The sequence below is a fragment of the Stegostoma tigrinum genome, chromosome 16 (assembly GCF_030684315.1).
Source record: "Stegostoma tigrinum isolate sSteTig4 chromosome 16, sSteTig4.hap1, whole genome shotgun sequence".
Classification (NCBI taxonomy): domain Eukaryota; kingdom Metazoa; phylum Chordata; class Chondrichthyes; order Orectolobiformes; family Stegostomatidae; genus Stegostoma; species Stegostoma tigrinum.
Genome location: NC_081369.1, coordinates 63912961 through 63938074, shown reverse-complemented (window position 1 = coordinate 63938074; position 25114 = coordinate 63912961). Strand labels below are relative to the sequence as shown.

General features: G+C 41.6%; 1 protein-coding gene across 1 annotated transcript in view; it reads left to right on the top strand.

Annotated features, from left to right (window-relative positions):
* Window positions 1-22155, top strand: part of nae1 (nedd8 activating enzyme E1 subunit 1) — a 40882-nt gene extending 18727 nt beyond the window's left edge. The window contains exons 13-20 of the mRNA XM_048546188.2: window positions 125-258; window positions 5127-5202; window positions 10194-10233; window positions 11807-11893; window positions 14886-14978; window positions 18394-18508; window positions 19556-19605; window positions 21925-22155. Coding sequence (XP_048402145.1) covers window positions 125-258; window positions 5127-5202; window positions 10194-10233; window positions 11807-11893; window positions 14886-14978; window positions 18394-18508; window positions 19556-19605; window positions 21925-22034 — 705 coding nt within the window. The 3' untranslated portion in view covers window positions 22035-22155. The remainder of the gene's footprint in view (window positions 1-124; window positions 259-5126; window positions 5203-10193; window positions 10234-11806; window positions 11894-14885; window positions 14979-18393; window positions 18509-19555; window positions 19606-21924) is intronic.
* Window positions 22156-25114: the final 2959 nt, after the last annotated feature.

Below are 25114 nucleotides of genomic sequence, written 5' to 3'. Positions count from 1 at the left end.
ATTGTTTAAATATGTCAGTTTGAATGGGAATTGTTCTTGTAACCTCTGTGCTTGTCTAAAACTGCAATGATGGCTACGGGTGTGAGGCCATACCTGATATGCTTGTTATGTTTATTGTTCACAGAGTCCTCCATTTTGGATCCTAACCCGAGCTGTGAAGCAGTTTGTGGAAAAAGAAGGACTAGGAAACTTGCCAGTACGTGGCACCATCCCAGATATGATTGCAGATTCATCTAAGTTTATTAGACTACAGAACGTGTATGTAACCAAAATATTTTAACCAATGTGTTTGCCTTTTCCACAGTATGGTATATTTGAGTGCCGCCGATCATCTCAGCTGTTTTCAGAACTCTCCTTATGTCCTGACGTAAAGCTTTTATTTTTCCTAATGACCTGCCTGCCTCTGCAGAGGTCTGTCCTGACAACTAAAGGTCATTCCGCTGCTCACTGGGTTTTAAGTGTCAGACGTTTTAGTGTCTCCTGAGTCAGTAGGTCATTCGGTCTGAAATCACTCCAAAAACATGAGCACCCTATGTGCGCTAATGCTCATAACACAGTGCTGAGGAAGTACTGCCATGTCAGGGGATGTGTCGCTCAGTTCTTGGGGTGTGCCGCACTGTCTGGCATGGGACGCTCTGTGCCGGGGGAGTGCCGCACTGTCGGGGTGCCACATTTTTGGCTCACACTTGCCTTCGCTAGTAATTGTATTAGATTCCAAGATTATAAAAGTTGAGTAGACAATAGCCATTATTCTTGGTCCTGGCTCCGAACTCCATGACCTAACTATTAACTCCATCCATCTACCCGGCAACAGTCTGAGGTTAAGCCGGTCTATACACAGCCTTTACCATATTTAATTACAAAATGAGCTTCTGACCTCTTATTCATGCCGTCACTCAGACCATCTGTACAACTTCCATAATACCACCCACCTTCCCTGTGTTTGAGCTCATTTACAATAAGGTTAGGGTTAGTCTGAGGAAACCCTCCTATAAATCATGCAAGTTAAAATATCTTAACTTGCATGAACACATTCTGTATCTATGTTTGTGTGCTCCCTGACTTTCATTGTTTCCTCATTAAACAATGACTAGATGTTAAAATTCTCGTCCTTATTTTTCCCCCCAAATCACTCCATAATTTTGCTGCTCCCTCTCTCTGTGATCTGTGCTCATTTAATTCTGGTCTCTCGAGCATCCCTGATTATAATTACATCAGTGGCCATGCCCTGTTGTTTCCCAAGCCCCAAGTGTTGGAATTCCCTTCCCGCACCTTTTTTTCTCTACGCTTTGCTTTCCTTTTCAAGACAGTCCTTTTAAACCTTCCTCTTTGATAAGGATTTGGTCATCTGTCCTAATATCTCCCAAATATCTTGTCACACTTTGTTTGTAATGCTGTGTGAAACACATTGGATCATATCATTACATTAATGTTGCTATATAAGCTGTCATTGCCCTTCAGAGAAAAGAACAGCTGCATTCTCTTAGCCTTCGAACCTTCATTTATGCTGCAAACATAATCACTCAAGTATGCAATCTGATTTATTCCAATTTGGTTTGTGCAATTTTGCTGCTTGCAGATTAGTTGTTAAATTTCTTTGACAACAGTGACTGAACTTTGAAAGTATATCATTGTTAACGAAATGTTTTGGGATATCTTGAAGAAATAAGCAGCGCAATATAAATGCAAATTATTGTTTTTACTTGGGCATATTAGAAGAGTTACATGTAGTAAACGAATTTTTGACTTTTCACAGCAGCCTTCCATATCATCTTTTTAAGTGAGCGTACAAATCAGCCCTGGCCACGATTTGTAGGAATTTAAGTTTTTATTATTTTCCTTCGTGCAGAATCACTAACAACAGATTGGAAATTCTCCAGTGTAGGAATGGCTTAGATTCTGGTTTCAGTACTAAAGGGGATTGTGTGAAAACCCACTAAACTACACAGTGGAGGCAGTTGGTGTATGATAATGTCACTGGACCAGCAGTCCAGACCCCAGGCTAATGCTGTGAAGATGTGGGTTTGAATCTCTGCCCAGCAGGTGATTAAATTTGATTTCATTGTTAGTGAACTGGCCTAATGGTAGCTGTCATTTTGTTTTAAAAGCCTGTCTGGTTCAATTATGTCCTTCAGAGAAGGACATCCACTGTCCTTAACTGGGTCTGAAGTCACAAGTAGGCCAGATCAATATGGTTGACTCTTAACTGTACTGTGAGCAATTGGGGGTGGACAGTAAAAGCTAGTCTGGGCAGTGATACCCACAGCCCATGCACAAGTCTGTCTCGGAGTCTTCAACAATGAGATTCTATGACCTCATCTACCATGTTCTGCCTCTTTGAATGCAGACCTTCAGTAAACTTTGATACATCCTGGGTCTTATACCTATTTCAGTGCCAAGACAATAGACAATAGGTGCTGGAGTAGACCGTTCAGCCCTTTGAGCCAATACCACCATTCATTATGATCTTGGCTGATCATCCACAATCAGTATGTTCTTCCTGGCTCATCCCCATAACCCTTGATTCCACTATCTTTAAGAGCTCTATCCATCTCTTTCTTAAATGTATCCAGAGAATTGGCCTCCACTGCCTTCTGGGGCAGAGCATTTCATGTATCCACCACTCTCTGGGTGAAGAAGTTTTTCCTCAACTCTGTTCTAAATGGCCTATCCCTTATTTTTAAACTGTGTCCTCTGGTTCTGGACTCACCCATCAGCGGAAACATGCTTCCTGCCTCCAGAATGTCCAATCCCTTAATGATCTTCTACGCCTCAATCAGATCCCGCTCTCATCCTTCTAAACTCAAGTGTATACAAGCCCAGTCGCTCCAGTCTTTCAACATATGATAGTCCTGCCATTCTGGGAATTCATCTCGTGAACCTACGCTGCACTCCCTCAATAGCAAGAATGTCCTTCCTCAAATTTGGAGACCAAAACTGCACACTATACTCCAGGTGTGGTCTCACCAGGGCCCTGTACAGCTGCAGAAGGACCTCTTTGCTCCTATACTCAATTCCTCTTGTTATGAAGGCCAGCATGCTATTAGCTTTCTTCACTGCCTGCTGTACCTGCATGCTTGCATTCATTGACTAATGTACAAGAACACCTAGATCTCGTTGTACTTCCCCTTTACCTAACTTGACTCCATCTAGATAGTAATCTGCCTTCCTGTTCTTGCCACCAAACTGTATAACCGCACGTTTATTCACATTAAACTGCATCTGCCATGCATCTGTCCACTCACCTAAACTGTCCAAGTCACCCTGTATTCTCATAACATCTTCTTCACATTTCACACTGCCACCCAACTTTGTGTCATCAGCAAATTTGCTAATATTACTTTTAATGCCTTTGTCTATACCATTAATATATATCGTAAACAGCTGCGGTTTCAGCACCGAGCCTGGTGGTACCCCACTGGTCACTGCCTGCCATTCCGAAAGGAACCCGTTTATCACTACTCTTTGCTTCCTGTCAGCTAGCCAATTTTCAATCCAACTCAGTATTTTGCCCCCAATACCATGTGCCCTCATTTTGTTCACCAATCTCCAATGTGGGACTTTGTCAAAGGCTTTCCTGAAAGTCCAGGTACACTACATCCACTGGCTCTCCCCTATCCATCTTCATAGATACATCCTCAAAAAATTCCAGATTAGTCAAGCACGATTTCCCCTTCGTAAATCCATGCTGACTCTGACCTATCCTGTTACTGCTTTCCAAATGAATCGTAATTTCATCTCTTACAATTGACTCCAGCATCTTTCCCACCACTGACGTCAGGCTAACCAGTCTATAATTTCCTGTTCTCTCACTCCCTCCTTTCTTGAAAAGTGGGACAACATTTGCCACCGTTCAATCCGCAGGAACTGATCCTGAGTCTATAGAACCTTGGAAAATAATTACCAATGCGTCCACAATTTCTAGAGCCACCTCCTTAAGTACCCTGGAATGCAGACCATCAGGTCCCAGGGACTTATCAGCCTGCAGACCTAACAGTCTGTCCAATACCATTTCCTGCCTACTATAGATTCCCTTCAGTTCATCCATTACCCTCGGTCCTTCAGCCACTAATGTACATATATGGCACACAGCTTCCAAAATGAACCTGTTGGCCCAGATGGCCTGATTCTATACTGTAAATACTTTTAATACTCAACTATTTTTCATTTTAAAGCATTTGGGCTTCTGGTGTATTTCTATTAAAATGGAACTTTTAAATAGGATTATTAAATAGGACTTTAAATAGGATTAAAGCTCCCATACCAATAGGCCCTGTCTCTCATGCATTAAGAATTGATACCAGGATTTGAATGAACCAGATGTTGCTGTAAATACATTGCAGGTAGTTATCACCTTGAAAGTGTGTTGTGTGTCAGCTCAGACCTTTCATCAGACGTCAGCTAGAATTTACATTTTGAAATTGGTCACAGTCACAGGATCAGATTACAGAAAGCTCCTTGGCCTGTTGGATCTTGCCCTTCAGAGTGGTTTTGGCCTGTCACAGCTCTTCATAGCAGCTTGAACAGAAGGATCTTGTTCTGTCAACTTTTAGGAATGATGGAATCTCAAGCAAGGTGATACTTGCTCCATACTACACAGGATCACAGGACTGGCGATCATCTCCACCCTTTACATCATTTTATTTGATGCCTAGTTTTAAGTAGTTGACTGCTCTTGTTACAAGGTTGTAGACTCACTCCTCACGCCGGTATGTTTGGTTGCAGACCTTTTGTCACCCTGCTAGGTAACATCATCAGTGTGAATCTGGTGAAGCATTGGTGTTCTGTCCTGCTTGTTATTTACATGCCTTGGTTTACTGGGGTGGTTGGCATCACTTCCGGTTCTGTTTTTCAGTGGTTTGTACACAGGGTCTAAAACAGTGTGGAGTTGGAGGAACACAGCAGGCCAGGCAGCGTCAGAGGAGCAGGAAAGCTGACGTTTCGGGTTGGGATCCTTCTTTAGAAATCAAATCAGGGTAACGAAATGTCTGCAATCAAACACACCGGCTTGGCGAGCAAACCTGCAACCTTGTTCACAACCTGCACTACAAATCTTCTCAAAAGCTTTGTTCTTGTTACTGTGTTCTGTCTGTGTATTTAATTCTCTTTCTCTCTCTTTCTTACAGATACCGTGAAAAGGCAAAAGAAGATGCATCTGTTATAAGTGATTATGTCACTGAAATACTGGAATCTATTGGCAGGGTAAAGTCACTGAGGATTTTACTCCTTTTTTACCCCCTTTTTACTAAAGAATTGCTTGGTGGAAGCCACCAATCCCATTAAAACTAAATGTGAAGAATGATTACCCTGAACTGATTATGATCCAGTTGACGAGAGCGGGGAAAATTCTGATCTCTCCTTCCAGCAATAACTGTGAATATGCTATATCCACCCACACCAAATTCGGATCAGGCCTTGGTTTAATATCTGATCTGAGAAAACAGTATCCCTGACAATGTAACCCATTTTTCATTTTCTTGATATAGATTTAATTCGTTTCACATTTTCAGCGCCCAACTAGGAATTGAAACAAAACATAGAACTGCAGATGTTGTAAATCTGAAACAAAAACAAAACATTCTGCTGAAATTCAGCAGGTCCAGCAGCATCTGTGGGAAGAAAGCACGGTTGACCCTTATGTCTGGTGACTCTTCCACAGAACTGTTAGCAGTTGGGGAAAAGTGATATTTATGCTGAAGATGAGGATTGATGGGAGAGCTGAGCAGATAGGCGGAGATGGAGCCCAGAAAGAGAGCGATACGAAAAGGGTAGGTAAACAATGAGATAATGGTTAGCAGGCCAGGCAGAAGAGAAGCTGATTAAATGATGCTAAGAGTAGGAGAGAATGAGTGAGCTGTACTGAAAGCAGCCCATATAATATGGTCAGACACCAGGAGTAGGTGACAATTGTGTCATCTCCAATAGGAAGCCACAACTAGACATACATTCCTGTCCACTGTAAGCATTCTGTGGGACAGTTTCTCTGGTCCATTCTTCTTCCACTTCCAACACCATTTCCCCACCCCTAAGGCACCTTCCTATTTAATCATAGAAGGTGTAGTACCTGCCCATTTACGACCTCCTTCCTCACTGCCCAAGGCCCCAGCCATATCTTCCAGGTGAAGCAGCAATTTATCTGTATTTCATTCAATCTAGCCTACTGTATTCGCTGTTCAGTGTGGTCTCCTCTACACTGGGGAAATGAAGTGCAGAATACCTACATTCTGTCCTCAAAAATGACTTCAGCTTCTAATTGCCTGCCACTTCAACAGACCACCATGTTCCCATACCATCATTTCTGTTGCAGGCCTGCTGTAGTGTTCCAGCAAGTCTGAGTGCAAACTCAAAGAATAACATATCATTTTCTGTTTGGGTACCCTGCAGCCTCTAACACTCAACATCGAGATCAGTAACTTTAGAGTATGACTCTATCCTTCTATAACTTTTATACCCACCCCATACCCAGGCCTCTTAAGTCAAGGGTTGCTTTTAGCATAGCCAGCTGTACTCACCTACCCCTAGGCCAGTTATCAGGCCGGACCCTGCTGTGTTTCTGTTTTTATTTCACCTAGGAATTAAACTATTTTGGATTTAGTATTGAGTAATGCAAAAGGATAAATAATAACTTTGCTGTAAAGAAGCCTTTGGGAAATGATTGCCATTACCTATGGTAGAGTAAAAATCTTAAGTTTGAATGTGACGTTCTAAAACCAGGGTCTCCAGTCTGAGCGAGGAAACTGGAGGGTATAAGGGGCATGTTGGCTAATTTGGATTGGGAAAATGCACAAGGATTTGATGGTAGATAGTCAAAAGAAATACTAGAAGCCTACTTCCCTCCGTGGGGAAGGCCAATTAACCACAGTCAACAGAAGAATTTGAAGATTGTATTAGATCAAAGGAAGTAGCTAACATGAAAGGCAGAAAGAGTGGCAAGCCTGAGAATTCAGTGTGATTTAGGACTTGGCAAAGGAGGATCAAGAAACCAATAAGGAAATAGACAGGAATATACATGTAAGCAAATAAAGTACATGGGATGTTTTGCTATATGTTTTATCAGTGTATGAAAGAGTGAAAATGTTAACAGGGATAAATGCAGGCCAATTGTTTATGGGGACATGGAGTAGCGAACAGGGAAATAGAGAAACTAAATGGTTTTCTTCATCTCTTTTTCACAAAAAAACCTCCAGAAATACTAAGTAACTTAGAGACTTGTTTTGCTGGGGAACCAGTAGAAATTAGTATTAGTAAAGAGGGTGTACTTGAAAAATTAGCTGGATTAAAGATTGATACATCCTTTGGACCGGATAAATTTCATCCCAGTGAGTTGAAGAAAATAATAATAGTGGATGTATTGGTTACCTTTTCTAATCAAGATTCTAGAAAAGTTGCTGTAGCCTTTAATTGTAACCGTGTGGTTTAAGAAGGGAGGAAGAACGAAAACCTACAGACCTGTTGTTTGTGGATGTTACTTGTAGTTAAACAAAGGAAGTCCTGTGGATATACTGTATTTGGATTTTTAGGAGCTTTTGATATGGTCTCGCATAAGAGGATAACACACAGAGCAGGAACAAACAGATCATTTTCATGGTGGCAAATTGTTACTAGTGGGACTCAAGAAGGTCAGTGCTTGATCCACAACTGTTCAGTTCACAGAATTGATTTGGATGTGGGAACCAATTATGTTTTGAAATTTATTTTGACATTAAACTGGATAGGCTTGAAGAGGTTTGCTGAGCTAGAATGTGGCAAATGAAACAATACAATTTAAGTAAGTATGAAGTTATTTACTTTGGGGGAGAAACAGAAAGGTAGAATATTTCTTAAATGATGAGGACTTGGGAAGTGTGGATGCCTAGGGGAATCTGAGTATCTTTGATCATGAGTTATTTAAAAGCTTGCACGCAAGTGCAGCAACCTATCCAGAAGGCAAATGTTGTGTTGCCATTCACTTCACAGGGGTTTGACTGCAGAACATTTCTCGTTATAGTTGTGTAGCGTCTTGGTGAAATCTCACCTGTTTTACAGTTGTACAGTTTTGGTCTCCTTATTGAAGGAAGGATAAATATTTACTAATCAACCAGTTCAGAGATGTTATGACACACCTCTTGAATAGGTGAGACTTGAACCCTGGCCTTCTGGTTCAGACGAAGAACACTACCATTACAACATGAGCATTTCTAAGGAACTATGAGCCAAAGACACACTTCAATGGATGCTCGCTAGATTTATCTCTAGAATGATGGGATTGTCTTATGAGTAGGGATTGAGGAAAATTTGTTCTCTAAGACTTTAGAAGAATAAGAGGTGATATCATTGAAACTTATATAATAAGATATAATGAAGTGTGAAGTGATTCATTTTGGAAGGTTGAATTTGAATGCAGAATACATGGTTAATGGCAGGATTCTCGGCAGTGTGGAGGAACAGAGATCTTGGGGTCCACGTCCATAGATCCCTCAAAATTGCTACCCAAGTTGCTAGGGTTGTAAAGAAGGTATATGGTTTGTTTCCTTTCATTGGCAGGGGGATTTGAGTTTAAGAGCCGTGAGGTTATGCTGAAGCTCTATAAAACTCTGGTTAGTCCACACTTTGGAATATTGTGTTCAGTTCTGGTCACCTCATTATAGGAAAGATGTGGAAGTTTTAAGGAGGGTGTAGAGGAGATTTACCAGGATACTACCTGGACTGGAGGGCAGGTCTTATGAGGAAAGTTGCGGGAACTAGGGTTTTTCCATTGGAGCAAAGTAGGATGAGAGGTGACTTGATAGAGGTTTACAAGATGATGAGAGGCACAGAGTGGATAGTCAGAGGGCAGAAATGACACTTATGAATGGGCATAATTTTAAGGAGGAAGGTTTAGCGGAGATGTCTGAAGTAGGTCCTTTACACAGAAAGTGGTAGGCATGTGGAATGCGCCGCCGGCAGTGGTGGTGGAGTCAGACTTGGAAATTTTTCAGAAGCCCTCAAATGAGTAACCACAAATCAGTAACCAATAGGTCGGCACAACACTGTGGGCCAAAGGGCCTGTACTGTGCTGTACAGCTCTGTTGTATAATGTTTCCTCCAGTTGGTGATTCTACAATTAGGGGATATAATCTCAGGATAATGGCAGCCATTTAAGATTGAGATAAGGGAGAACACCTTTCACTCCTAGGGTGGTGAATCTTTGGAAGTCTATATCCAGAAGGCTTTGGAAGCACATTGAGCTGGTTCAATATAGAAATCGATCGGTTTCTGGAAGGTATTAACTTCAGTAAGCGATATGACATAGTGCAGGAAAAGTGTTTAAGTAAAAGATCAGCCAAGTTTTAATTGAATGTTGGGGCAGATTCAATGGACCAAAGGACCTATTCCTGTTCCTATCAGACCGTTACTCCAACAATTTATGCTTTTGTTCCTCCTGTTCACCTTCTCTACTTTAAGAAGGAACGACACAAGCTTTTCGAGATTCTCCTCAGTTCTGGAGATCTTGAAAGAGGTTTTCAGTTACTATCAAAAAATACAGCGTCAAATATTTAGGAAAGGATGCCGCTTCTGACTGAAATTTACAGAATGTGATTGGTTGTGGGTAAATCACAAGTTGCCTCTAATCTGACTGTTTATTAAGTAATCTCACAATCAAGTATTGAAACGATGATTTAAACTTTATTGCAAATAACAACTAAAATAAGGCCCTTCATGTAAGCAAGTTAAGCCTCACAAATCAACTTGGCTATTACCCGATTTAATGGTGGGATTTAGCTATGATTCCAACCAACAATATTTGTCTCTGGAAATGTCCAGGGTTCATTCCTTGTGCAGTGTTATTCTTCAAAATTCTGCCAATGGTCTCTCCTTTTCCAACTTCTTATGATTTTATAGAAGGTGACTATTCAGCTCATCATGTGTGCACCAGCCCATTAAATGAGCGTCATTGATATTAGGAAATCCGCCAGTTCCCAATACATTGTACACTATTTCTATCCAAGTAATTATCCCAAATCCACCGATTACTCATTTAAAGCCAAAAATCCAAGCTTACAGAAATGAACCTTAAAAATTATACGTATATTTCTATGGTTTTCTCTGCTTATGATTTGAGGATAGGAAATGGGTTAGCGTCTGTTATGACTGTTGTTCATCTTTGGCTTTCTTTTTCTATTGTTTTTGTGTTGAAATGTCCAAATTAAAAATGAATTGTGTTCCTTCTGCAGCCTCCAGATACCATCTCTGAGAAAGACATTTGGCTTTTCTGTAAGTGACCTTGCTTCAGTCTCTTGTTGGCAGTGCATTGTCATTTTATAAATATTCTAAGGGCTTATTGTTATCAAAGTACATGAAGTGACAAAGTGGCTAGGGTAATGTTGTGGTTACATCACTGGACACATTACTTAGAGAATGAGTTCAAGTCCTATCCTGAACTTACAAATTTTATATTCTAGTTAGAAAATATAGAAAAAAAGAGATGTGGGATTTTCTGAATATACTGTTGATTCACTAACATTCTTTAGCAAAGGAAATCTGCTGTCGTTGCCTGCTTTTGTTTACGTATGACTCCAGTTTCACACCAAAGTGGTTGACTCCTCACTACTGTATGATGTGGCCAAGCAGATGGATTAGAACTTTAAGAAGAAGGCCCATACTGTCTTTGCAGAGCAGTTAAGAATGAACATTAATGTCAATGATGCCCATATTTTGGGAATGAAGAGACAAATTTCATGTTTTCCTGATCACTACTTTTTACACTAGCACCATTTTATGTTTTGATTATTCATGCCACTTGGGCTTATTTCAGAAATGTGTGGTTCCTCATGATGCTGGAAATTCCGGTGTTGTTTTGACACGCTTTATGGTTAACGCGTGGGCATCATTGAGGAGATCAAGTGATTAGGTTTGCGTAACTTTTCTACTCATCTCACACATGGGTTTTTCTGTAGCTGCTAGTTCCTCCTTCACTGCTGCTGTCCGAACCAGCTTTTGCTGGTTGTAGGGCAGCCTGGGGGCGTTCCAAATGTTTCTCCAGTCCTGCTGTTCAGACAAAATGCTTGCATTTAACAATGCTTCCTTTTTAACGAGCAAAACATCCCAAGGCTCTTCACAGAATTACACATCAGACAGAAACTGACATATCAGGAGACATTTGGACAGGTGCCCAGAAGCTTAATAAATGTGCACAGGCTTTAATGGTGGGTTAGGGAGAGGCCATTCAGCCCCTTTGGCCTGTTCTGCATTCAGTCAAATCACACCTTTAAAGGAGGTAAGAGAGGCGAAAAGATTTGGCGACTGAATTCTAGCATCTGAGTTATATCCCAATTAGGCATCCCATTGCTAGATTTCATTCTTAGCCCAGTCAAAATCAGATGTCTTGCTATGTGCCAGACTGGTGGGTCTGGCCTAATGGTCTTCTGGCGGCAGGGGACTGCTTCAGCAATGGTGGAGTCATTTTGGACGTGGTTCTCTGCGTTCCTTATCCATTTCGTAAACTTGGGAGTTGTGGAGAGAACAGAAAATGAACTTTGTAACTTTGTTTCAACTATTTCTTTTCATTATTTCTATAATTAAAATATCACCAAGTTACAGTGACTTATACATGTCTCATTATATTTTCATAAATACAAGTGACAATAAATTACTATTCTATTGCGATCTAATTTGCACCTATAAAGATATTTAGTGTTGTAAGTTTGTAACTATTTTTTCCAACTTTTCTCAATAACAGAACTCATCTGCAATTTAATCAGAAGCGGGAGGAGATGATGACACTCCTGAGTATTTTGTTTCGAATGGTATTGTTCCTAATCGTAACCATGGCTTTCTCCCCCACCAGGCAGGAATGCTGCTTTTCTACGACTTGTGCGATGTCGTTCGCTAGCAGAGGAGTTCAATGCAGAAACAACAAATAAAGAAGAAATTGGTAAATGTTATCAATTTATGGGGCCTACAGATTGTCTTAAAAGAGTTACCTTAAAAAAAATTGGATATAAGGAGTAAGCCAGACTACATGTGAAGATGAAAGATTGTGACCAAACCATTTAATGGTTTTTCAGGAGTTTTGCAGTTGTAAACTTTTCATTTTACCAGTTCAGAATTTTGGAAAATCATGTATTCATATACTCAAATTTCTATACTGTGGGAGTGCCACACTGTCAGAGGTGCTGAAGCTCCACCTTATTGGTCAGCAGCTGCCGTACATTGCTGTTAACATCCACTCATTGGCAGGCAAGGAAGACATATCCTAATTAAAGGATGTATTGGCTTTATCAGCAGTCACTCTGGTCGTTTCCATTACCCAATTTTACCGCAGAATTGAGTGGTAAGCCCCTTGTCAAAGAAGGCTTTTAAGTTTTATAACAACGACCTATCCATGAGACCTAATCCTATTGCTACACCCAACAGATGTGGGTATGCTGCTGAATACCAACACAGTTCAGAGCTGAAACTCCTGTCTTTGTTTTCAGAGACTGATTAGATTGGTGTTCAACCAATTTGACTCTGAGGCAAGATTTTTATAAAGGTAATTCTCAGGATATGGATGTTGCTGGCTGAGCCAGAATTTTATTACCTGTCCCTCGTTGCCCTGAAGATGATGTTGAGGCACCTTCTTGAATTGTTGTGTTGAACATGGTCATGTAGTACTGCTTGATAAGGATTTGATCCAGCATCAACACAAAGAAGTAGTCAAAAATGTCTCCGGTTAGGATGAGATAGTAAGAACTGCAGGTACTGAAGTCAGATATAATAGTGTGGAGCTGGAGGAACACAGCAGGCCAGGCAGCATCAGAGGAGCAAGAAAGCTGATGTTTCTCCCGATGGGAAACGTCAACTTTCCTGCTCCTCTGATGCTGCCTGGCCTACTGTGTTCCTCCAGCTCCACACTGTTAGCCCAGGCTAGGATAATAAGAGATTTTGGGCAAGAACTTAAATCTGATGGTGTTCCTGTACACCTGGTGCCCTTATCTTCTAAGAGGCACTGTATTCATCAAATTTAAACTGTGTACATAGAACGCAGAATGATATAGCACAGTACAAGCCCTTTGGTACATGTTGTGCCGAACATTTGCCGTAAACTTAAGGTCTGTCTAACCTCCACCTATGCTTTATGCCTATCTAATAGCCACTTAAATGCCCCAAATGAGGTTGGCTCCACTACCCTCTCCAGCAATGCATTCCACACCCTGACCGCTCTCTGAGTAAAGAACCTAACTGACGATTCCCCTATATCTACCTCCACTCACTTTAAAACTATGCCGCCTCATAATAGCTACCTCCACACTGGGGAAAAAGTCTCTGCTGACTCTATCTATACCTCTGATCATTTTGTACACCTCTATCAAGTCAAAAGAACACAGTGTGAAAATTTTGAGAGAATATCTGAAGTGAGAGATTGCTTGCTTGATGTGTTCCTTTTGATTCTGTGTGGTCATATGCTTTTTCAATAAATTTCACAGCTTGTTTTCTACCTTATTTGGAAATCGCTGTGGGTAGTCCATACAGGTATACTTCTCAATCCAGAAGTAACATTGACCATCAATCCCTGTCTGAGCTTGGTACCTTTCTAATCATTAACTGCCAGACACTGCATAGGTAGGTAACCCCAATAACAGCTATGGCTTTAGCTGCTAGTTCCTATCCTCTGGGATACTCTCCTTAAATATCTCTGCCTCTTTCCTCTCCTTTAAAATGCCTCTTTAAAACCTGTGTCTGTGACTAAGCTTTCACTCATCTGCCCTAATATCATATTCACTCCCACTGCCATCAGCACTGAATTAATCATCTACAAGATGCATGGCAGCAACTGCATTAGCAGCACCTCCTAAACCTGTGGCACCCAGGACATGAGCATGGGACCTTCACCACTTGCAAGATGTCTCCAAATCACCATCCTGATTTGGAAACTTATCGCTGTTCCTTCAGTGTCACTAGATCAAAATTCTAGAGTTACACCCCTAACATCACTGCTGCTGTATCAACACCATGCAGTCTTCAGTGGGCAGCTCACCACCGTTTGGGATAGGCAGTAAATGTGAACTTAAAAAGAACAAAGAACAAGAATACAAGGTGTAGAGCTGGATGAACACAGCTGACCAAGCAGCATCATAGGTGCGGGAAAGATGACGTTTTGGGCCTAGGTCTAGGTGCTGCTTGGCCAGCTGTGTTCATCCAGCTCTATACCTTGTTATCTCGTGTTCTTCAGCATTTGCGGTTCCTACTATCTCTCAAAGAACAAGAATAGACCAGTCAACCTTTTGAGCCTCTTCTGCTATTCATGGCTAATCTGATTTTTAGCTTCAACTGTGCATTCCTGCATATCCTTAATAATCTTACTGTCTCTCGGTAACCCCGAATCTCTCTCCTTTAAAAATATTGAAACATTATGCATCCACTGCCGAATAAGGAAGGGAATTCCAAAGACACTAAGTACTCCAAGACTTCATTTCTGTCTTAAATGGGTGACACCTTATTTTTGAACTAGATTCTCCTGCAAGTGAAAACATCCTTTCCACATCCATCAGCTCAAATCCTTTCAGGATCTTGTATGTTTCAAGATGAACAACTCAAAAAAAGAAGTCCCTTGGCAAGTTTTGATTGCTAATTATTTAAAAGCAGGGCACTTTTTTTTGTCTGTTGCACTTTAGGTAAGAATGAAAGGTAGAATGCCTGTCCTGTATTCTGCCCAATAGTATTAAACCACTTCAGTCAGTGGAAATGGTCAGTGCTACTTTCTGCACGTTACATGGTTGCTCTATCTCAGTCAGTGTCATTTATTCCTAATCATCATCATCATCATCATCATCACAGTAACTGATCATTGAACTGCAACCTTTTCCCATCAGCTCGTTCCAACACCCTTCCATCTTCACTGGGTCTGTAAAATTCTGGCTAATCCTGTTTCTTTTGTCATGCAGCATCTTGTATGGAGAATCTCGACAGCGAAATGGTTTTGTACATCATGCTACGAGCTGTCGATTGCTTTCACAGGCAGCATGGGCGATACCCAGGTGTGTAACTCAATGTTGGTTATGGAACTACCTCCTGATATCTATTTCCTGACGAGTTGTAACTCATCAGGTACAGATCAAGTCCTTATATTTTTCAGGTTGAGATTTATTTTACATGGGGCGTTGTCTAGCTCAGTTGGCTGGAGGGCTGGTTTGCAATGCAGAGTGATGCTAACAGAATGGGTTCGAGTCCCACAGTGGCTAAGGTTACCATGAAGTACTGTCCTTCTCAACCTCTCCACTTATCTAAGGCCTGGTGACCCGCTGGTTAATCCACTCAGTGGATAGCGTCCTTGTCCCTAACTCAGGAGTTTGAGAGTTTCAAACAATAACCAGTTGTACACCAATATCTCAGCTGGTGCTCCAGTATAGTACTGAGAGATTGCCACATCAATGGTGCTGCTCTTTAAATGCGACTTAACCTGAGACCCCATCCACCCACTCAGGTGTGTATAAAAGTTTACATTTTATTAATTCGCAGGAGTGCAAGGGTATCCAGCAGTCAATACCACTTTTATTTTGGGGGAAGAAAAACAGCTGATCGCATTGCTGTCCATGGAGCTCGTGCACAGATTGGCTACTGTGTTTCCTATATTATAACTGATAGCATTTTACAAATTTCATTTATTAGCTAAAAAGCACTTTGGGACATCCTCAGGTTGTCCCAAACTCCACATACCGTTTATCCCTTATTGCTTTATGCCTCTAGAAAACTAAAATCTATCCATCTCCAATTTAAAGTTGACCGAGTACCAATCATTATTTGTGGAAGAGACTTCCAGACTCCTATCGCGCTTTGTGTATTAATGTGTCTACCATTTTGTATCCTGAATGGTCTGATTCTAATTTGTTGTCTATATGTCCTGTAACTGTAGGTTCTCAACCAAAACAAATTTCTTTTTCTCTATTTACCTGACCTTGCCATAGCGAAGGCAGTAGGCTGATGGCCTTATTACTAGACAATTAATCCAGAAATTCAGCTAATCTGACATGGCAGATAGTGGAATTTTAATAAATTCAGTTTTCAAAAATCTGTAATTTAGAATCTATTGATGGCCATGAAAACATTGATCAGTTGTCAGAAAAACGCAGTTGGTTCAGTAATGTCCTTCAGGGGAAGGAAATCTGCTATCCTCTTCTGGTCTGGCCTACGTGTGACTCCAGACAGCAATGTGGTTGACTCTGAGTTGCACTCTGAAATGGCCTAACAAGCCGTTCAATTGTAAAAGTCAGAACAAAGTCTCAACTAAGAAATGAAACTGTATGTACCTCCTAGCATCGACCTAGGCAAAAATAGCCCTGTTGACCCTATAAAGTCTTCCTTACTAGCATCTGAGACTAGTGCCAAAATTGGGAGAGCTATCTCACAGATTATTTAAGTAACTGGCTGACACTGCCTATAAAGTATGATTCCATGAGTATGACGAAAACCCAGCCATCACCATCACCATCACCGTCCCTATCCTTATCCCTACCCCTGCATATGTCCTGTCTCACCAAAAGAACAGACCCGCAGAGGTGGCAGCACAGAGATGTAGTCAGAAGAAAATTGCCTCATCACTGACTCTGGACCTCCATGAAGTCTCATGCCATCAGGTTAAATATGGACAAGGAAACCTCCGGCTGATTACCATGTACCGGCCTCCCTTGGATGATGAATCAGTAACTCCTCAATGTTGAGCAACACTTGGACGAAGCACAGGGTGGCGAGAGAATTAAAAATGTGCTGTGGTGGGGAATTTCAAGAGTGGTTCGGCAGCAGTAGCATTGATCATGCTGGTCAGGCCCTAAAGGCCATAGTTGCTAGACTGGGCCTGCAGCAGGTGGTGAGGGAAAAACATGTTCTACCTCATCCTTATCAATCTGCTGGCAGCAGGTGCACTTATTTGTGTGTAGCAGTAAGACTGACCGATTCACAGTCCTTGTGGAGGTGAAATCCTGCCTTCACGTCAAGAATACCTTCCATCGTGTTGTATGTGTGCGCTAAATGGGAGAGACTTCAAACAGATCTAGCAACTTGAGACTGGGCATCAATAGCAGCAGAATCCCACCCTAACTTAATCTGCAACTTTATGGCCCAGTATATTCCCACTCAAACATTACCATCAAGCCAGGGGATCAACAGTGTAGAAGCAATCCATCTAGTCCACATGGACCCTCACAGCATCCCACCCAGACCCACCCCATCTCTGTAACTGCTTTTACCGTGGCTAACCCATCTTGCCTGCCCATCCTTGGATTCTGGGAAGTTTAACATGGCCAATCCACCAAACTGGCAAATCTTTGGACTGTGGGAGAAAAATGGTGCACCCAGAGGAAACCCACCTAGACACAGGGAGAACATGCAAATTCCACGCAGTCACCTAAGACTGGAATCGAACTCAGGTCCCCAACACTGTGAGGCAGCAATGCTTGCCACTGAGCCATCATGCCAGTTGTGAATTGTGATGGACAATTAAACAATTCAGAGGAGACTCCACAAATATCCTCATCTTTTAGTGATGGAAGAGCCCAGCACATCAGGTCAAAAGATAAGACTGAAGCATTTGCTGCAGTCTTCAGCCAGAAGTGCTGAGTGGACGATCTGTTGCAATCTCTTCCAGTGGTCACCAGCATTACAGATACAGTCTTCAGCCAATTTGTTTCCCTCCATGTGATATCAAGAAACATTTGGAGGCAGTGGATGCTGCAAAGGCTACAGACCCTGACAACATTTCAGCGGTAGTACTGAAGACTTGAGCTCCAAAATCCAATTACCAAAATCAAGCAAATCTGTGGTAAATTCAATTTCATTCACTTAATGAAATACCTTCTTGTAATTCTGTTTCCATCTACACTTTATAATTCTGCCAGTCTTTGTGCTGTTGGCAAATTTGAATGTGAGACTTTGTGTAATAAATACATAGAATAGCTGAGGACAGGATAGGCGATAAACTGATTATTGGTACTGCCCTGTGACCAGCTGGTTAATTGTAAGAATGTATGCCTCTGTTTAGTAACTCCATTGCAGTCAGTTTCTTCCCAGCCTGGGGGTTCCTGAGTCCATCCTGAAGTGGGACCCCCAGTGTAGCCCATCGAATCTTATTCTGTGCAGCATCGCTTTGGAGGTTCTATCACCACCTGCTCCCAACAGAGTCACCCTACTTATTGAAACAGTATGATGGCAGAGTGGATCAGTTCACCTTGGATGTGGGAAATAACCTTTGAAGAGTAGAAAGGGATCCATTCCCTGAACCACTGATCTCAGCCAGTTGAGGGTGACCATTTCCTCAGCAGCTCTTGAACGCTCCTAGTCTGTCCCCTGGTAGAGTTGCTAAACTGATAATGAACTGTACCTCAATAATGAAGAGGTCTTCCATTTATTTAGTTGAAAGCAGTTACGTTTTGTGGAAGTAATGAATTCTTGTTCTGACAGGTGTTTATAATAACCAAGTTGAAGAGGATATTGGAATGTTGAAATCGTGCGTGGTTGGCCTGCTGCAGGAGTGGGGTGTCTCCGTGTCTGTGAAGGACGACTACATTCATGAATTGTATGTTTTTTGTACATGTCACTAACTTCTGGAGACAGCTCAATGGAAGATGCCTAATAGGAAAAAGCAGCTGGGAGAGGTTCACGTGTTACTGCTCAATTCACCCACCTCCAACTCCTTTAGAATCTCCTTGAGCTTACATTTCTGATCATGAGAATCACAGAATCCCTACAGTGCGGAAGTAGGCCTTTCAGCCCATCAGGTCCACACTAATCCTCTAAAGTGCATCCCATCCGCACTGAACCCCTTACCTTATCCCTGTATTTCCTATGGCTAATCCACCTAGCCTGCACACTGCTTGGACATATGGATGGCCAATCCACCCAACGTCCGTGTCTTTGGACTGTGGGAGGAAACCAGAGCACCTGGAGGAAAGCCACGCAAGCATGGGGAGCAGGTGAACCCAAGTTTGTGGCGCAGTGAGGCAACAGTGCCAACCTTTGAGCCACCATCCCATCCTTATCAATCCAGAAATTTCACAATCCTCTAAAACCAACTCGTCCAGAGCCAGGCACTTTATTAGCAATGAAATATTCCAGAATTCTCTACATTAATAGATCCATCATCCTGAAACTATAATAATGGAGGGTGGGATGGTTTCTTAATTCCTTGGATAGAACCCTTTAGAGCCCTTTAAGACTATAGCAGTATGGAGTTTCACAATCCCTCCAACTGCATCAGTTCCCTGAAACTGTCAGATGTGCAATGTATAATTACTGACTCTAGTCATTCAATTCACAACCTTCTATCACTCCGGGTGAGAGGGTTTCTCCTGCTTACTATTCCTTCAGATTAATCTTCTATCTAAAACTATGTTAATTACGACATTGTCTGGTGACTAATGTTCAAAATTGTGGTGTCAATTGAACTTTAAGTATTTAAACTTTAATGCTTCTGAACGTAGATTTGAGGGCTACAGGAAGTAACTCTTGAGAATATCCTTGCAAACCACCTTCAAGGGAAAATGTCCCCGTTCCTTTTTATAGGCAGTTTAAATCCACGAAAATGCATAAATAGTTCCTGAAGAGCGTCTTTTTTCTCTTTCAGTTGTAGGTATGGTGCTTCAGAACCACATGCTGTTGCCTCATTTTTGGGAGGTATGTTTCGCTTTTTATCTTAATGGGTTATTTCTGATTGCAGCTTATTGTCACATTGGTTGTGTTGCACTGTGAACGGGTTTGCCGTGTTTTTAACTTTCTGCCATTCACTTTCTCAAAACTTTTTAAAGTATAGATTGTCTTTGCAACTGACTTTTTAATGCTTTGCCATTCAACTAGATCATGGTTCAATCCCTGCCTCAACTACATGTCATTCAATTTAGTTTTGCTATCATTATCCTTTTTAATACCTTTTTCCTAACAAAATGCATCCATCCCTCAGTTTTGAATTTTTCAACATTTAAAAACCTTTTGTGGTGGGACAGGGGTGGAGGCATGGAAAAGTGCTGGAAATGGTCAGCAGATCAAGCATATATGTGAAGAGAGAGAAACAAAGTTAGCGTTTTAGGTCTTTCATCAGGATTAAAAAGTTCAAAATGTACTAAGTTTAAAGCGTGTTTTGGAGGTGGGGTAATAAGTTCAAAATGAAAGGTTTGTCAAAGGGTGGAAAACAGGAGATATTAACAAAAGTGCTGGTGGTCCAAGGTGAAAGAAATTGGTATTAAATTAAGTGAAGAATCAAAAATTATATTGGGATGAGGTGTGAAAGTCAGAATTATGGACAGCTCCAATCTAAAAACAAAATTAAAACTGAAACCCAAAAAAAACACCAAAATGCACAGATTACTGTCTCATTGAATTTGTTCAGTCAAAAGGCTGCAGTATACCTCACCAAAAGGGGAGGTGCCGTTCCTTAAGTTTCCCTTGAACTTTGGTAGAATACTGCAGGAGCAAAGAACAGGGAAACCTACAGCACATGAACAGGCCCTTCAGCCCTCCAAGCCTGTGCCGATCAAGATCCACTGTCTAACCTGTCATCTATTTTCTAACAGCCTGTGTCCATTTGCTCCCTGCCCATCCATGTACCTGTCCAAATATCTCTTAAAAGACGCTAACGTGTCTGCGTCTACCACCTCCACTGGCAACGCGTTCCAGGCACCCACCGCCCTCTGTGTAAAGAACTTGCCACGCATATCTCCCTTAAACTTTCCTCCTCTCACTTTGAACTCATGACCCCTAGTAATTGAGTCCCCCACTCTGGCGGGGGTGGGGGGGAGAGAAAGAGAGAAGAAAGCTTTTTGCTATCCACCCTGTCTATACCCCTCATGATTTTGTAGACCTCAATCAGGTCCCCCCCGCAATCTCCGTCTTTCTAATGAGAATAATCCTAATCTACTCAACCTCTCTTCATTGCTAGCACCCTCCATACCAGGCAACATCCTGGTGAACCTCCTCTGGACCCTCTCCAAAGCATCCACATCCTTTTGGTGATGTGGCCGAACCAAAGTCCTATACAAATGCAACATGACCTGCCAACTCTTGTACTCTATACCCCGCCCAATGAAGGAAAGCATGCCATCTGCCTTTTTGACCACCCTATTGACCTGCGTTGTCACCTTCAGGGAACAATGGACCTGAACACCCAGATCTCTCTGTTCCTCAATTTTCCCCAGGAAGCTAAAGGTCAGTGTGAGAAAAGATAAGGAATTACAAGGGCAGGCTACCAAAGGCCTGGATTTAGATGCTTGTCCGTGGCTTTCATAATCAGGCCCTGTTTGATCCCTCCCCATCCATGAGGTTCCCAACAACAGTTCTGTCTTTCTCCCCCAACACTACCAGGGCCAAACTATTCCCCAACGTTTCTAACTCCCAAACAACCATACGTCACAAAAACAAAGTTGCTGGAAAAGCTCAGCAGGTCTGGCAGCATCTGCGAAGGAGAAAACAGAGTTAACGCTTCGGGTCCGGTGACCCTTCCTCAGAACTTCTGAGGAGGGGCCACCGGACCCGAAGCGTTAACTGTTTTCTCCTTCGCAGATGCTGCCAGACCTGCTGAGCTTTTCCAGCAACTTTGTTCTTGTTCCTGATTTGCAGCATCTGCAGCTCTTTCGGTTTTTATTAACCATACAAGTCAAACTGGTAAACATACTACTCAAAGTTTATATAATTACAGCAAACAGAGCTCCAAATTGAAACTGTCCAGACAATTTCCCAAGTACAGCAGGTTAATTCTCTCCAGCAAAATACAGCAAGTGGTGGATAGCTACATAATACAGTGTGTAAAATTAATCCCAACCGTTTCCAGCGGTGCTGTATGAGGTAATACCTAAATTGTCTCAGACTCTGGCTGGGATCTCTGGTGGTCCTATCACACAGCATTCTTTGTTAACTTCAAAGGTTTTCTGTATCATTGCATGCTAGTTGGTTAGCTGTAATTTATATTATTAATTGCTGTAATTGATATTTTTATTTTCCTAGGAGCTGCTGCCCAGGAGGCCATCAAAATCATCACAAAGCAGTTTGTACCTTTCAATAACACATTTATTTACAATGCAATGTTGCAGACATCAATGACTGTGAGAATGTAGGGCCTTTGTTCCCTGAAGCACAAATCTGTATGCACATGGAGACAAGGGCAGTCCTTCTAGAGTGTTCGTAAACAATTTATGTAACTAAGTTCAATTAAATTAATAAAATTCCCTAAGTTTGTTTTTGTAAAGTGCTCTGTTTACAAAATGTTTCCTCCAAAGGAATGCAGTGAATTCAACTGTGAAAACAGCATTGAACTGAACTGTTTGAATGAAATTTGTGCTGAATCTAGTTGCTGTGCTGTTTGTCAGCCAAAGTTCTGTTGTAGCATTCTTGCTTCACTTGAATCCCAGTGCTGTGCTTTTAAAGTCACAATCTAAAGAGTTCACTTTAGCTTTGTCCTAATGAAGGAGCGTGGCACTGTTGGATGTTTTAAGCCAAGGTCTTGTCTGCTGTTGCATGTGAATGCAAAAGATTCTATAGTAGCATTTTTGAAGAGCTGGGAAGTGTCTTAGCCAATATTCATCCCTTAAGCAACATTTACTTGATCATTATCCCATTCCTTTTTGTGGCAGGCTGATCCACACCAGTTGGTTGCTGTCTTTCCTACATTACAATAATATCCAGACTTCCAAAACACATCATTGGCTGGAAAGTGTTTTGGGGCATTGTGTTGAAAGGTACTAAATAAATTTAAGTTTTTTATTTCCTGAGTGACCAAATATAGAAGCCATTTCACAACCAATGTTTTGGGTTGATGTTTGAGACATTGGGAGATGTTCAGTATTCTGCAGTTCTCATCCTGATCAGAGTAGTCTGATGCTTCTGATTGCCAGACCTCAAATATACTCAACATTTTCCTCGCTGGGCCAATTGACATTTATGCCCTTTGGGATGAGGAATGTGTCTGGCAAAAGCAGAAGCTGGTGTTTCTATCCTGCTGGATCCGGCATTGCGTTTTGGCAAAAGTAGAAAATTTCTATTTTAATTTGCATGTGGCTCAGATGCCTTGCCATAATCACAGATTAACCAACAAGATGAGGAAGTTAGAGGTAAAATCAGAGCAGAGAAATGTCATCTTTTTGGAATGGTGTAAAATGTTTGAACAGCTGAAAGCAGGTGCCATTCCAGATTTATGTGCCTGGCGACAAACAACAGATGTGAACATTCTCAGGACGGGCAGGTTATTCTGGATGGTGGTCTTCAACTATAGCATCAATGCCACCTGTGGATCTGTTCTTGAAGGTAAAATCAAACCAACTTGTTTGGCACACTACCTTTTGGGGAGCCACCTGACATCGAAAGATTATGCGGAGACCTCATGTTAGCTGGACCAGGTTACCCATACAGATACATCATTTACACAAGGTTATTGGAACTTTGAATCGGGTGAATAAACAAGAGGAGGATCACCTATTTGTTGAGGTAAGCAATAAGCCAATAAAAACAGGAGCAACAGTGAGCTATTCAGTTCTGAGTCTGATCTGTGATCCAGTGTGATTATGGATAATCTGTAGTCTAACCTTATCAATGCACCTTGATTCCATAGATAGACCTGTTTGGCATCTAAAATGGGCACAATAATGTGGATGCTGGAAACTTGAAACAAACGTGGAGAATGCTGGAGAAACTCAGCAGGTCTGGCAGAATCTGCGGAGAGAGAACAGAGCTAACATTCAAGTCCGGTTTGAGTTTATCCATTCTGAAGAGTCATACTAGACTCAGAATGTTAACTCTCTTTCTGCAGATGCTGCCAGACCTGTTTTGCAGCTGTATTGATCTCTGTTTTAAAACTGTGAACAAACCCCCGCAACAAATGTGAAGCTGCAGTTGGGGGGAGTAGAATATGTAAACAAAACAATGCAATCTCAATTCTTCTTTTTAATCCATATTCCATGGGATGAGGAGTGTTCTCTCCATACTACCTGGACCAATAATGTCTGGGGATTGAGATTGAAATTCTGCCATGGCAGAGAGTGGAATTTAATATTTAAAAAACTCAATTTAAGACCTTAATGGTAACCGTGAAATGATTGTCACTTGTCTGAAAAACCCCTCTGGTTTGCTAATGTCCTTTAGGGAAGGAAACTGCCATCCTTAGTGTTTGGCTCTTCACCACACTCTGAAATGGCCTAGCAAACCACGCAGTTATAATAATTGCTACAAAGTCTTTTAAAAAGAACTGATACTGGACAGACCACCTGGCAGGGAACTAGATAAATTTTACGACTCCATAACAACAATGAGGTCTATTATTTTTCATGCTAATAGGCATAAACTTGAACTGGCGTGAGGAGGAGGAAAACATGGAGCACTTTTGGGCTCCAGAAATCTGAAATATCATCATTTTACTTTGATCAAGACCTGCAATTTACTTAATGTCCGTCAACCATCAATCTGCAAGTGGACATTTCGGAGTGTGCTCATCCCCACCTTTTCAAGGTCAACTAAGGACAGGCACAATGCCAGCCCACCCAGCAAGGCGCACTTCCCAAGAGTAAATAAAAAGTCTTCTCTCATGTGTCTTCTAATCTCAATAGCATATCCAATTTCTCCTCATGTTTAATTTTTTAAAATGTAGGCCATTCTTCAAACCTCCCCTGAACTTGCTGTGCTAATCATTTGAGTGGTTACAGATTGAGATCATGAGGCCCACTTAGTCCTTGCTAATTCTCTTGAGAAACAATTTAATTTAGTCCCAGTCCATTCCCCATGGCTGTGCACTTTTTCTCCTCCCCTTTCAGGCACAGGTCCAACTTCCTTTCAAAGTCACAATTGAGTCTGCCATCACTGTACACTTAAGAAGTCAGTCATAAGCACAGAAACAGACCCTTTGGTCCAACCAGTCCATAGCAAACATAATTCCAAACTAAACAAGTCCATAGCCCTCCAAACCTTACCTATTCACTTATCGAAATGTCTCTCTCTAACATTGTAATTGTACCAAATTCACCACTCCCTCAGGAAGTTCATTCCATGCGTAAACCACTCAGTGTAAATAATTTGCACCCCATTTTTAAAAAAAATCTTTCCTCTTCATCTCAAAAGTGTGTCCCCTTGTCTTGAAATTCCCCATCCTAGAGGAAAGACAGCTGCCATTAACTCTCTGTATATCCTTCATTGTTTTATGAACTTCTTC